General features: G+C 39.6%; 1 protein-coding gene across 4 annotated transcripts in view; it reads right to left on the reverse strand.

Moving 5' to 3' along the window:
* LOC145435605 (activating signal cointegrator 1 complex subunit 3-like) overlaps positions 1-14323 on the reverse strand; it is a 193456-nt gene that overhangs the window by 171706 nt on the left and 7427 nt on the right. For all 4 annotated transcript variants that reach the window (XM_080312889.1, XM_080312888.1, XM_080312890.1 and 1 more), the window contains exons 5-14: positions 12538-12740; positions 12167-12248; positions 11905-12010; positions 9920-9978; positions 8865-9001; positions 6723-6864; positions 6408-6530; positions 3482-3682; positions 2634-2774; positions 559-723 (exon numbers count right to left, since the gene is read on the reverse strand). In XM_080312889.1, the coding sequence (XP_080169015.1) occupies positions 559-723; positions 2634-2774; positions 3482-3682; positions 6408-6530; positions 6723-6864; positions 8865-9001; positions 9920-9978; positions 11905-12010; positions 12167-12248; positions 12538-12740 (1359 nt within the window). The remainder of the gene's footprint in view (positions 1-558; positions 724-2633; positions 2775-3481; positions 3683-6407; positions 6531-6722; positions 6865-8864; positions 9002-9919; positions 9979-11904; positions 12011-12166; positions 12249-12537; positions 12741-14323) is intronic.

Raw genomic sequence — 14323 nt, forward strand, 5'->3', positions numbered from 1 at the left:
AAAAAAATCTCTAATCCAAATTCAATCCAAATCCGACAAAATCTCACAAACCCGGTTTATTCAAATCCCAGGGTTGTAACCAAGTCACAAGGCTCCGACTCACAAGTCAATCTCACTTTTATAGTTTTGACTCGAGTCAAGTCAATTCAAGTCAGCGAACAGAGGGTCGAGTTCGAGTCATGGTATTATGACCCAAGTCCAAGTCATTGTAATGACTGCTCCGTTTCCAGTTAAAGCTTTGTTAAACCTACTTTTTATAACTCTGTTTATGATATCAAATGGTTCGCATTTACAATATACTAATTTTCCTCACTTTTAGCAGTTTCCGGTCGCATTTCAAGTACCAATAGCAATAGACGAAATCCCAATAGTGTGGTTACTTTACTATTGTTTGAAATTACAATGAAATGTCGGTCTTGGCCGTCCGAGTCTCGAGTCAATACACAAACTGACTCAAGTCGAGTCATTTCCGTATTTTGAGAAAATGACTCGAGTCAAGTCGAGTCATCAGAAATTCCGTACTCCGTGTTACTCTGCATCTGACACCACGATACATACCTGCCGCAATGTCCTAGCCACCAGGGTCTCCAGGACCGGACCGCGCTCGTCGTGCAGGAGATGGACTTCGTCTATGATCAATAACCGGACCAGCTGCGACAACGCCGTGTCTCCCACCGCCTTTCTGGTCACCACGTCCCATTTCTCCGGGGTCGTTATCAGCATCTGATCGAGAGTAATAGGGAAGCAACGATGCGATTTCGGAGAGGAAAAATGGTCGTGTTTTTAGACTCCTGACACTTTGGAGATTGAAAATAAGACGGGCAGGTTTTTGCAATTTTTTCAACTTTTTTCACAGCTTCCGGCAGCTTCATAAATACCCAGAAGTTATGTTGAATGGTGTTTTAAGCTGGTTGGAGGATTCTTATATCGCAACTTTTTGTAACTTTTTGGATTTTTCATGAAACATTTTGCAATTTTTGTCCATTTTTCATGCAAAATTTTTGCAATTTTTTCGATTTTCCATGCAACTTTTTACTCGAAATATTTGGCACTATACCTAAATATATCGCTTGATTATTTCACTGTCGTTTAAATTTTAGGTCCTTTCCGATTTGACGTACATTCAGGCTAGAACGTCGAGAATTCTATTTTCACCGGGTCAATTTTTCAGGCTGTTGATTTTGTTGAAGTCGACCACAATGAGTTTTTCTACAATGCCTTGGATACGAATCAGTTCGATCATTTCATACCCTAATAATTTCAAGGAACTTGTCCAATTTAGGGCTGTTTAAAAATAAACTTTTTCATCAGATTTCTCTGCCTACTTGATGAAATTGTTAGGTTGGTTAAAACAACGCTGCACACCAAAACTTTGGCTCAATTCCAACCACTAGAAGCGAAGTTAATGCAGTAGAAAATTTCTAATTCCATCATTTTATAATCAATAATTAGCCACCGTAAATACTATTCAAATCCAAATTTTTCTACTGCAATGTCCATAAATGCAACATTTTAGTGCAACTTTGTGAAAAATAAATGCAACTTTTCACTGCAACTTTTGTGATAAATAAGTGCAACTTTCCACGGTTTGCACTGCAACAAAAACATGGCCTAGTTATGATTATGCCAATTTTTTTGGACATGTCAAAAAAGGTCAAAATTAGGTGAAAATTGTAGCGTTATGTCAAAAAATGTCAAAATTGTTTAAAAAGTTGAAACTTTTTTGCAACCTGCATTTCGTTTGTATCGTAGATTTTGCACTGTCAGTGAACTTATCATTTGACATTTTACAGCTTGTAGTCTACTTCATAGGCCTCGCATTGTAGACGGCCCATTGCCTGCTCATTGTGAATCATAAACATTCAAATGAAACAAATAGGTTGACATGCTGTTATGCTCAACGTACCGCAATATCCTAACTGAAGCAAGACTGCGTGGGCATTGCATGGTTTTTATATCGAGAAGCGCATGATGAAAAATTGTGTTGTAGACAACATTGTCAGAATGAAGCAACACGGTTTGTCACCAGCAATATGTAATGTAACTACTGGAATTCTTCATAGGGACTGATTTCGTTAAAATAAAGTTTTTTCATGCCAAAATACTTCGTAAGGACAGACAGTTCCAACCAGAAATGAAAATAAGTGACACAATTGTAACAGTATGTGGGAAAACACCTAATTTGCATACGTCAGGTTAAAATTAATCGAAATTAAGATTTTTAAAGTCAAAAAATGTCAAAATATGGATTTTTTAAGTCAAAATCTTTTGTTTTTTAGGTTAAAAAAATCGCCCCAGTCATGAGTTTTCACAAGTACCACGTGACATCACCGCATATCACGTTAAGTGAATATATTTCCTAAGATTGCACCTATTTGTAGTTAAATCTCGCATTTTGCGTTGCTAAAGTACATCCTGCAAATTTCAAACGTCGATCATGGGAGCTAGGGTTGTTCAAAATAACTTTTGTACCAGATTACGGGGGATTCACCGAATAAATTGTTAGGTTGGCTAAAAAAGATGCTGCACCCCAAATTTGGCCCAATTCCAACCAGAAAAAGTGGCCAATTGAGACTTTTTTTTATGTATTATTAAAAAAAATTTAAGCATGCAAAAAGCAGATATTTGCTCACCTGGGTTTCGGCGATTTCGCTTTTCGTCAGCTGCATGTCACCCGTGAGTTCTCTCACTTTGATGCCGAGCGATTCCAGGCGGCCGCCGAAATTGCGAGTCATTTCCGCGGCCAGAGCCTTCATCGGCGCCACGTAAACGATCTGTAATAAACACAACGTCGCAATGATTCGTCTACAGTTATTATACTGTCCTTACCCCCAAGAGTTTATTCACAAATATAATTAATGAATAGTATATTCATATTGACATGCTTTACGGCTGACACTCGTCAGAGGTAATCGCCAGCAATTAGTAGAGAATTGGAAAGAACATTGCATCACAATATTCTTTCCAATTCTCTCCTAGTAGCTGACGATTACCCCTGACGAGTGACCGCCGAAAACTGTTAGGTTCATTTCAATACGAATACACAATTCAATTGTATGTAGAAGTTCTATGCCTATAAGAAGCTCTACAATGGGAATTATAGTTTCGATACTAGTTTTCAATGTGGAAGGCTATAAAACTCGGTGTCGCAACCTACGAAACATATAGTACAAAGCTACCGACTTTAGTGGGAATGAAAAATCTGTGTGGTCATCAGTAGCTCACAGCATTGTCACAAAATTCGACGAAATAGGCATGGTCGAAAAGTACGAAATCATCTTTAATGTGATGTAGAACTGGAAGTATACTCTCTGTGGTCGCATAAAAGGTGCGTGTTTGAACTTCCCATATCTTTCATACTGTTACGATATCATATTGAGGAACGCCTAATACTTGATACAGAATCGCATCAATTATTCAAATTAATATAAAAAAGCTTCTCACAGCGCAATGCAATTCACACACACACGCAGACGTTTACCTTGAAGTTATTCCTCTGTATGACGCCGGCTTCGATATTTCTCTTGATTTCTCGCACCACGGTCAGCATGGCCACGTTGGTTTTACCTGCTCCGGTAGGCGCGCATATCAGAAGGTTCTCATTGGTCTTGAACGCCGATTCGAAGACGCACGACTGTATGCGGTTGAGCTGGGTCATGCCGCGAAACGCCTCTCGCGACACCTGGAATTTAAAGAGTGTTTGTCACATTCACAGATCAGGGTTGTAACGAGTCCGACTCGAGTCAATCTTTCAAATGCGTAAAATGACTCGACTCGAGTCAATTTTTGTATTGACTCGACTTGTGCTCAAGTCATGGCGCATGACTCGAGACTAGGGCGGCCAAGACAGACTTTTTATAACAACTTAGAAGAATAGTAAAGTCACGACATCATTGGTAGTTCGTCTATCAGTCCTGATACTAGAAAATAGGACCAGAAACTGATGTGGACTCGGACTCGACCCTCTACAAGCTGATTTGGACTCGGACTTGACCCTGTCACAGATGTGAACAAAATAAAATTAGCTAAATTTTCATCAGGATTGTAATTGTAATCAGTCAGAAGGTCCTGAATCACAGCTCAATTTTACCGTAATTTTCCATGTATAATGCGCAGAATTTTACCGATTTTTGCCCTAAAATAGCGGGGTGCGTATTATACATGGGTACAGCAAGCCTTGAAAAAAAATCCCTCGATCAAAAACTTGAAATCACACCTTTCTTCATGTTTGTTTAAATCGCGCATCACCTCTAGCCATTGGGCCCCCCGTAATTCGTATTATAGAGTGTAACGCGCTGCCAAATTAAGAAGCGTGTTGCCAATTAACGAAAAGTGTGTTTCCAATTAACGTGCAAAGCACGCGATCTCTTGCTGAGTTGGTTTGCAGTTTGTACGCGAGCAAAATCAGGTCGCTGATTGCTACAAGCGTGCGCGGCAATCCTTGTTGATTCATCGCGTCAACGACAGGCCTTAGCAATTGCATAGACTAGAGGCCATGTGCGCAAGATATAATCGCTTGCGTAATCAGTCGCAGCTCCAACAGGACTGGTGCGCCCGACATAACCGTAAGCCTAAGCAATCGCATCTGTAATTGTAATAGGCCTCGTGCGCAAGATGTCGTGTGTCGCTAGCCTGAACTATCGCGTCGCCGACCTCACAGGCTTTGGCTGCTATCTACTGTCGTTTCGAGACAATGCCGTTAATTGTATTATGATTAGCGATCATTATGCCATGATTGTTCGACAGTGACATCGCAAAACAGAACAACATCGAATACTAAACCGCAACTATTCATGTACTCATGTACTGCGAACGCAGGGTGCGTACTATACATGGGTACAGGCTTTTTCCCAGAATATACATGTCATTTTAAGGATGCGTATTATACATGGGGGCGCACTATATTCGGAAAATTACGGTAATTGCTACAGTATATTGTTTTGACTCGAGTGAAGCAGAGTTATTATAATCAATTCATCACCGAGTCAAGTCCGGGTCCGAACCAGGGAGTAGCTGTTCGAGTCCGAGTGAAAGTGTTAAGACTTGAGTCCAAGTCATTCTGTTAACTTTTCATAATCAAGTTCCACTCACTTCCCTGTAACTCTCGGGTGACAAAAAATGGCCTGTATCCTTATTTTTCTCACTCTTAACGAGTGCATTCAGGCAGATTAAAGACAGTTAATGGGCTTATTTTTCAAGTGTCTGTCCTGGTACATGAGACATAAATCAAGTCAGCTACAGTGTCTCGAGTCACATGACTAGGTCGGGTCACGTGCAATGACTCGATTACAAGTCGAGCAAATACACCAATTGACGCAATAGAAGTCTGGTCGTCTTCCATTTATAAGAAAATGACTCAAGTCAAGTCGAGACAATAAAACCCTGATTTTTAGCCTACATACCACTGCTTCTGACACCATCTAGTTTGTGTCAGCGAAAGGAGCGCGTGTACCACTTGAAAATAGTACATGGAGCTTTAGCGATCTGCTTGGCTCAAAACTTTCGAGTTTTCACGCATGTAACGTCATAATTGGTGATACGGCTATTGATATAGAATGTTCTTTCCAATTCTCTGCTAGTTAGATGGATAGATAGATAGATAGATAGTCTTTTATTCGTCACATCAATATATAAAGAAGTATACAAAACAAATTGCGGTATAGACTGGGAGACGACGAGGGGCCGTCAGGCCTTCAGAGTCAGTCGCCACCAGTTTTGAGTGCTTGATGCATAAAAGGCAATTACTAGGGCAACTTTTTGCAACATTTTGCAACTTTTTCGATTTTGGTGAGATACACGGCCAAATTCGACTGAAACACCGTAAATCAGCACCGAAGCAACGCTTTTACGGGTATTTCGGGAGCTGAGCCGGAAAATTGACCTTTTTTTTTGTTAGTCAATCTGGGGAGTTGGCCTTTTTTTTTAGTCAACCGAGCAAAATGTGGTCTTTTAGTGCAACTTTTGTGAAAAAATAAATGCAACTTTTTACTGCAACTTTTGTCAAAAATAAATGCAACTTTCCACGGATTTAACCGCAACAAAAACTTGCCCTAGTAATTACGTGAACATAATATACATCCAAATCACACACATATACGTAGAGTCCACATTTAATATACATACGACTAATAACGCGATGTTAAGCTTTAATGAAGGTGTAATAAAGGTTAAATTTAAAACAAGCATTGTATAAATGAAGAAGACGATCGCCCCTGACGAGTGCCAGCCGAAAATATTCAGGTTATTTCAATATGAATATCACGTTCTACTACTGAATGACACAACATTTGACTGACCCGTCCATGAGCACTGTTTAAATCATATGTTTGATAGCAGCAAGAAACAAGGTGTCAAATAAGTCAGCAGTTTCCAATCCCTGCAAATAATAACTGGTCGTATCATACTACCTCATCTAAATCCTTGATTTTCACCAAAGGCTGGTCGAATCTCAAGTTCGCGTTTTTCACGGGGATCCTAATCTCCTCGTATTCCTTTGTGGATTTCGGGATGAATCCCTCGGGTAGAGACATCTAAATACTCAAAATGGCGAGGTAATAGCCTGAAAATTTCACAGATGCATCCCAAACAATTTAATCGGTGAATCTCTGGAATTCGAAGAAAAAAAAGTTATAATCGGACGACCCTGTTAGACAACCTGAATAATCTAGTCGTCAAAGTTGAGCAAAAAAGTGACGTAAAAAACAGTGCTGCGATCAACCCACTTTTTTTCCACCCGCGAACGCAGCGCTCTGACCGGCGCTGATCCTAGAATCGTAAACATTCGGATAACGCTCTTGGATTGCAGCCGGCCCGCTTTTATTCGAAAACAGTGGCGCTGTAGCGGCCCGTAGCAGCTCCAATTCTCTAAACGGAAGACCAGGACCGATCAGAACTGCTCGAAAATCATCAGGTCACCTGGCAGGGTTGTAATGACTCGGCTCGAGTCACGATTTTCTGATGACTCAGCTTGACTCGAGTCATTTTCTCAACGACTCGACTCGACTCAGCCGTGTATTGAATCGACTTGGACTCGAGTTATGAGCACGACTCGAAATTCAGACGGCTGAGATCGACATTCCAATGTAGTTTCGAAGAATAGTAAAGTAACTACACTATTGGGATTTCGTCTATTGGTACTGGTACTTGGAAAATGCGACTAGATACTGACAAAAGTGAGGAAAATCAGTATATTATAAATGTGAACCATACGATATCACCAAACAGTCATAAAAAGTGGTAACAAGTCACAAGGTGGCGAGATAGCGCAGTGGCTGCAACACCAATGGGTACGGGTTCGAGTCCGACCGAGGTCGACTTCCGAATTCTGATACATAAGTGTTGGAGGTTTACCTAGGCTCCTCCTCGCCACCTCATCCGCGTCAGCGGTACCTTACAAAAGCCTAGAGGTGGGCCGTGCTACAAGTCGGCAGTTACGGAAAATAAGAAGAATATCGGCATGGTGTAAATGACCATAGTGGTCGACAAACACCACAAAACAAGTCACAAGGCTCCGAGTCACAAGTCAATCTCACTTTTATAGTTTCGAGTCGAGTCGAGTCATTTTCAATTCACCACCGAGTCAAGTCCGAGTCCAAGTCAGCGAGCAGAGGGTTCAAGTCCCAGTCATGGTATTATGACTCGAGTCCGAGTCCAAATCATTGTGCTGACTGCTAAGTTTCCAGTTGAAGTCTTGTTAACATCACTTTTTAAAACTCTGTTGGTGATGTCGAATGGTTCGCATTGATATTATACTAATTTTCCTCACTTTTAGCAGTTTCTGGTCGCATTTTCATCTACCAGTACCAATAGACGAAATCCCAATAGCGTGGTTACTTTACTATTCTTCGAAATCACAATGAAATGTCGGTCTTGGACGTCTGAGCCTCGAATTATGTGACTTGGTTCGAGTCATGCGCAATGACTCGAGTCCAAGTCGAGTCAATACACAGATTGACTCGAGTCGAGTCATTTCCGCATTTTGAGAAAATGACGCTGCACACCAAATCTGGCCTAATTCCCACCAGTAGAAGCATGATTCTTGCAGTAGAAAATTTTGAATTTATCAAATAAAAAATAATAAATTAAATTTCAAATTTTTTCTGCCGACCCCATAAAATTGTTCGGCTGTCAGCAGAGATGATGCACACCAAATTCGGCTCAATTTCAACCACTAGTTGCAAAGTTATTGCGGTAGCAAAATTTTTAATTCCCTGATTTCATAATAAATAATCAAAGAGTTAGCCACCGTGAATACTATTTTATTCAAATCCAAATTTTTCTCCTGCAATAACCTCGCTTCTACTGGTTGGAATTGAGCCAAATTTGGTGTGCATCGTCTCTACTGACAGCCTAACAATATTATGGGGTCGGCAGAAAATATTTGATATTTTTCATTTTTTTTTATGAATATTTCAAAACTTTCTACTGCAAGAATCTCGCTTCTACTGGTTGGAATTGGGACAAATTTGGTGTGCAGCATTGTTTTAGCAAACATAATAATTCTATCACATAGCCAGTGAAATTTGGAAAAAAAATTGTTTTTGAACATTCCTAAGTGGATTGATCACTACGTCATAGACATATAATTTCCAATAACGTTCAAACCTTTGTAATACATGTTTCGTATCCTATGATAAGACCAAATGAGGTTTCAAGGCTGCCCAATTGGAAAACAGTATGGAAACTATAATTCTCGTGAATAAATTAACACTTATTGGCATGGAGCGTATAATTCAAGTACTGGAAATAGTCCTCTCTCACGGCTCAACCCGACTCATTAGAATTAATGCTCCATTCAGAATCAAGTACTGGAATTATTGTGCTCGGCCCTATTTCGAACGTTAAGCATCACTCTTTATATTTACCTTTTCTCTTTCATGCGCCGAAAATCGAGAGGGTCCATCGTCGGGTCACTCTCCCCCTCCTCGTTAAAACCCCCCTTTTTGGCGGCTCTTTTCTCTTCCTTTCTGAACGCTTTCGAGGCTTGCCTTTCCTGTTCGGTCTACAAAAAATTGGGTTCACGCAGAACATAAAAATCACTCGAAAAAACAAAGAATTCCAGATTAGCGTCGCAGAGAAAAACAGATTTGTAGTTCGGATATCAATTTCTGATATTTTCAAAACTGGATTTGGAAATATAATTTATAATAATTTGCAATTCTAAAGGTGTAAAATTTACATGATTAGTGAATAGCTACTACAATTTGGACATGATGATGAACTTATGCAAATGAACTCCGGAGTTGGGTTTAAACACGGAATTTCGGACAGTTTACAAGTTTTTCCAAAAATTTTTGCACGAAGTTCTCGTGATTACCAGATGAGGATTAAGATTCGGACCTGATACGTAATGAACTTTGGGTCGGTTTTTCGACGCAGGATTTTTGATAATTGGCAATTTCTTTGGAACTTTTGAATGCAATTTTAATCAACATCAATTTTCGACTACGTTTTGCACATTACACAAAACGATCTCCGGATATGCGCTTGGACATAGAATTTGTCAGTTTATGAAACTTTTGAATACGATTTTACTTTTGATCCGATTTTGGACATATGAGATGAACTCATAGCGTTGGATTTGACAGAGAATTTTTGATAATTTACAGGCTTTTGTAGGACTGCTGAAAAAAAGTGATTGCCAAATTAGTATCAGCATTTGGACATTATACGAAACGAACTCTGGGTTTGGACTTCGAAGTTTTTAAGGTAATTTTGGAATACTATTCAAGTGATTACCAAATATTAACCAGAATTTGGACATGATATGAAATCTTGGAATTGGTTGGATACGAACATGAAATTTCCGATAATTTGCAATTTTTATGGGACTTTCAGGTACAATTTTGGTGATTACCAGTTACGAACAACGATTTTTTACTTAAAAAGCATATATGTCTCATCTGACAAACACCCTTACCTGTATAACAACCTGACAGCCAAAGCCTGGATTGGGGTCAATGCTTTTCGTCCTCTGTCCTAAACACAGAAATTTTAAACAATTATAAACATGCACAAGATAAGAAATTCAGTCAATTATTAAAATACACAAAAAATACAGTAGCTCTGGTGGATTATAAATACCTTTGATCGGAGAGTCGCAACACAATGACCTATTGCGTTGCTGCGATTGTTCAGAACAATGTCTATTTTCAGACATTAGGGGATATTTCGGGGTGGTTTCATCGCCATGACCAGATTTTAATGTACGTTCTCAGACTCAATACGACGCTAGCTTTCGATTAAGACCAGTTTTTTTAATTTTGGCGCTTCGCTCGCCAGCTATAGAAATAGCATTTACGCTGGTTTTTCCCTGCGCAACAGTAAACTGTGTATTCAAACCAGGGTTGTAACCAAGTCACAAGGTTCCAAGTCACAAGTCGATTTGACTTTTACAGTTTTGACTCCGACCAAGTCATACGACTCGAGACTAGGACGGCCAAGACAGACATTTCATTGTAACTTCGAAGAATAGTAAAGCAACCACATTATTGGTATTTGGTCTATCAGTCCTGATACCCGGAAAATAGAGCCAAAAACTGTTAGGACCGAGGAAAATTACTATATCATGAATGCGAACCATTCCATATGACTCGAGCAGAGTTGAAAAAAGGGGGTTGGCTTGGATTGAACTGAAAACCGAACAGTGAGCATGGTGACTTGGACTCGAGTCAAAACCCTACGACTCAAACTCGACCTTTACCCTCGGACTTGACTCGGTGATGAATTGAAAATGACTCGACTTGGCTCGAGACAAAACTATACAAGCGATATTGATATTGAAATTTGTAATGCATACCCTCAGAATCGTCCAAAATTCGCAAATGCTGTTCTTTGTGGAATTCTGAGCACATTAAAAAAAAATTAATAAATTTCAGCGGTTCAAAAGATGATGCCATATAAAATTCTCTTGTCACTAGGTGGCGCTACATGCAAAAATCTTTAAAATCCTTATTTTTTGCTTCAAAGGTGGTAGAGAACCAATTATAATGCTTAACTATGCAGTTCTGGGGCAGTAAATTGAAAAAAATCAACTTTTTCGCTCTAAACTCAATGGATAAAAAGTTACAGATGAAAGAAAATGGGGGGGGGACGGACTTGAAAATCCATGTAGGAATCCGTTAACACGAAAAAAAATTATTGTAAGACATACTTTGAAGCGGTGTGATCGATACAAAATGGGATTTTCAAATTAGACTCTATTCCTCAACAATCAATCCAATTTTTTATCAATCGTACTGCTTCAAAGTACGTCTTGCAATAATTTTATTTTTGTGTTAACGGAATCCTACATGGATTTTCAAGTCCGTGCCCCCCAATTTTCCTTCAACCGTAACTTTTTTCCTTCGATTTTAGAGCGAGAAAGTTGATTTTTTCAATTCCTTGGCCCCAGAATTGGGTTATCAGACATTTTAATTGGTTCTCCACCATCATTAACGCATATAATAGGGATTTTAAAGATTTTTGCACGCAGCACCACCTAGTGACGAGAGAATTTTGACTCGCGTCATCCTTTGAACACCTGAAAATTCTTCAATTATTTTACTTTAATCTACTTGAAATTTAAAAAAGAACATTTGTAAATATTGGAAAACTCTGAGGGTATGCATTACAGCCCTTGCTAAGTGATAACGGAATTAGCCTGTTTAGCATCGAGGTCAAGCCAGGCTCAACTCACTTAACTGCGAAACTTGTGAGTGATATCGAAAGCTACGAGAAGGATATGAGACACGAAAAAAGTCATTGTGTCAAATCACATGACTTAATCGAGTCAATTCACTTTCAATTTTTAAGAAAATGACTCAAGTCGAGTCGAGTCATCGAAAAATTGTGACTCGAGTTGTTTTACCCTGATTCAAACCTGGCCCCTGGAGTTGTGTAGGTTCACAGGATAGCAATCGTTACCTGAATTCAGTACTTCCTTTCTCTTGATGTCTTTCACCAAATCGTTTCTGCGCTGCAGCAATTCTTGGATGAGGTCGAAACAATTGAAGCCCAGCAGGTCAACAAGCTGGAAAACAGACTCCACTTCCAGAGATAGCATAATGGTGATGGGTTCGGCTATTCGATCGAGTCGGATTAAGACGCGAAAATTGGCATCAGCGGCTATCCCGCAAGGCCGGGGATTCACAAACTAGGGGTCACGCTGTGTAGCTTTCGTGCGTACCTCGTTTTGAAGATTGTCGTTTGACGTCGGTGACTGAAGCAGCGCTACGATGTTTGCCGACAAGGTAGCGGAGCCGAAATACCTTGAAAAATATTGATGTTACATTGCGAAAAGACGCCTAAAATAATCTACGTAGTCATGGTTAGAATTTAGACAGGAATATTTTCCTCTTATCACAAGAACTGCGTCAAAATTTAGTCAAAACTAAGTTTTTTAAGGTTAAAAATGTCAAATTTTTGATTTTTTAGGTCACTCGTCTCTTCTTTAGGTAAAAAAGTCGCTCTACTAATACAATAATATATCAGTCAAATGCATACTCGCTTTGATGTGTCGACCCAACTGTGGTCGACCTAAAATCAGTCAAACCGTACTCGCTCAATTTCCCGTCCAGCCACTGCATGGAGTACTCTTTCGAAGCCGCTGGCTTTTTCCGATTGGTCGGCTTATTCACGATCCTCGTGTGATTGGTCGACAGCTTCTTGAAGGAATCCACGAATCTGTCTTCGAACTGTGGTATTTCGTCGTCGGAATCTTCCTCGACGTGCCGTATAAGCGGCGGTATGGAAGGTGAGAACTGCAATAAAAATAGTGCTGTGCGTTATAAAATTGAAGCTCTTCACTATTTCGTGGCAGTGGTATCAGAATAGATTTTTTTTACCTAAAAATCGGAAGATTTTGACCAAAAAAAAACGAATTTTGACAAAATTTTGCCCTCATGTATGTAAATTATGTGCTTTAGCACATGATGTTGTACTACTTATCTTCATTTCGGGTTGGAACTGTCTGTTCTTACGAAGTAGTTTGGCCTGAAAAAAACTTTTTGACATAAAGACTGACGAATTTTTACATGAAATAACTTTATTTTAACGAAATCTAGACCTATGAAGAATTACAGTAGTTACAACACGCATTATGGTGGAAATAATTAAAATTTGTTGTAGTACAACGAAAGATACTTTCCTACATTCTCGGGTAGAAAGTGTCTGTCCTTACTAAGTAGCTTGCCACGAATGGAGAAAGAACGTTCAACCGCAGCAGTTGTTGGCTGGCAACACTGAAGTTGTGCGTACACTGCTGGTGGCACACCGTGTTGCTACATTCTGACAACGTTGTCTACAATTTGTTTTATTTGACCGTTAACGATTCACAATGAACAGACAATGGACCGTCTACGATGGTAGGCCTATAACGTAGGCTACAAGCTGTAGAATGTGAAAGGATAAGTCAAAAATTTTCTAATGCAGCCTACGAAATAACTTCATCGAATGCACAGATAATTATATTACGCGTCATTCAACTCAGCTGCACCACGCCTAGATCAGTTTGTGGAGAAGAAACAATCGCAGTCATCACATGAATTTCGCCTTATTAGTGTGTGTTATGAATGATCATAGGCAGATTAACTCGTGGGCCACATTTATTTAGAAACTTCCGGGCCGACTTTTTTTGGTGATCAATCCACGTTAATACACGTGTATACATATTGAGAAGTGGTGGGCTATTATTTTTCCAGACGGGCTAAATCTGGAGCAGAAAATACGTTGGAGGGTCGAGACAAAAGTCTAGACTTTGTTCTGCGGCGTGCAGTTTTATTTCTAAATCGAAAGCAGCGAATTACATAGTTAACACGTGTTGCAAAGTGGACGTGTTAATATTAGGCTGTGTCCGTAGATCTATGCGCCTTGGTATAATTGCCTTGCTCCATTTATAGCTTCGCTAGCAGGTCCGCATCAGCCGAGTATGTGAATTCGTTGCATGATTTTTCTCATAAATGCGATCTAAATAATATTTGAATTCGGAAACGTATGACGCGACAGTTTAAAGCAAAGACATAGTAGCAAACAAGATATGAACTTGCATATGAAAACAATGACTTTTGACTTAAATTGATACAGCATAATATGCTAGATCAGTGGTTCCCAACGTGGGCGAAAATAGCGAAGGGGGCGATAGGGGGGCGATGACGCGTTAAAACGGGTATGTTGGAGTCAAGTCGGAGAAATGACCTTTTTTATTTTATTTTTTTAGTCATCCCACGAAAATTCAGCTGCAAAAGTGTAAAATTAGACATGGAACGGAAAAGTTGACCATTTTTTTTTTTAGTCAACCCGCCGGTGATTACTGTTTGTATACCGGTTTTTCAGTTCACAAAATTTG

This window comes from Botryllus schlosseri, chromosome 3 (assembly GCF_051294905.1).
Source record: "Botryllus schlosseri isolate E-star chromosome 3, Bs_hap1, whole genome shotgun sequence".
Classification (NCBI taxonomy): Eukaryota; Metazoa; Chordata; class Ascidiacea; order Stolidobranchia; family Styelidae; genus Botryllus; species Botryllus schlosseri.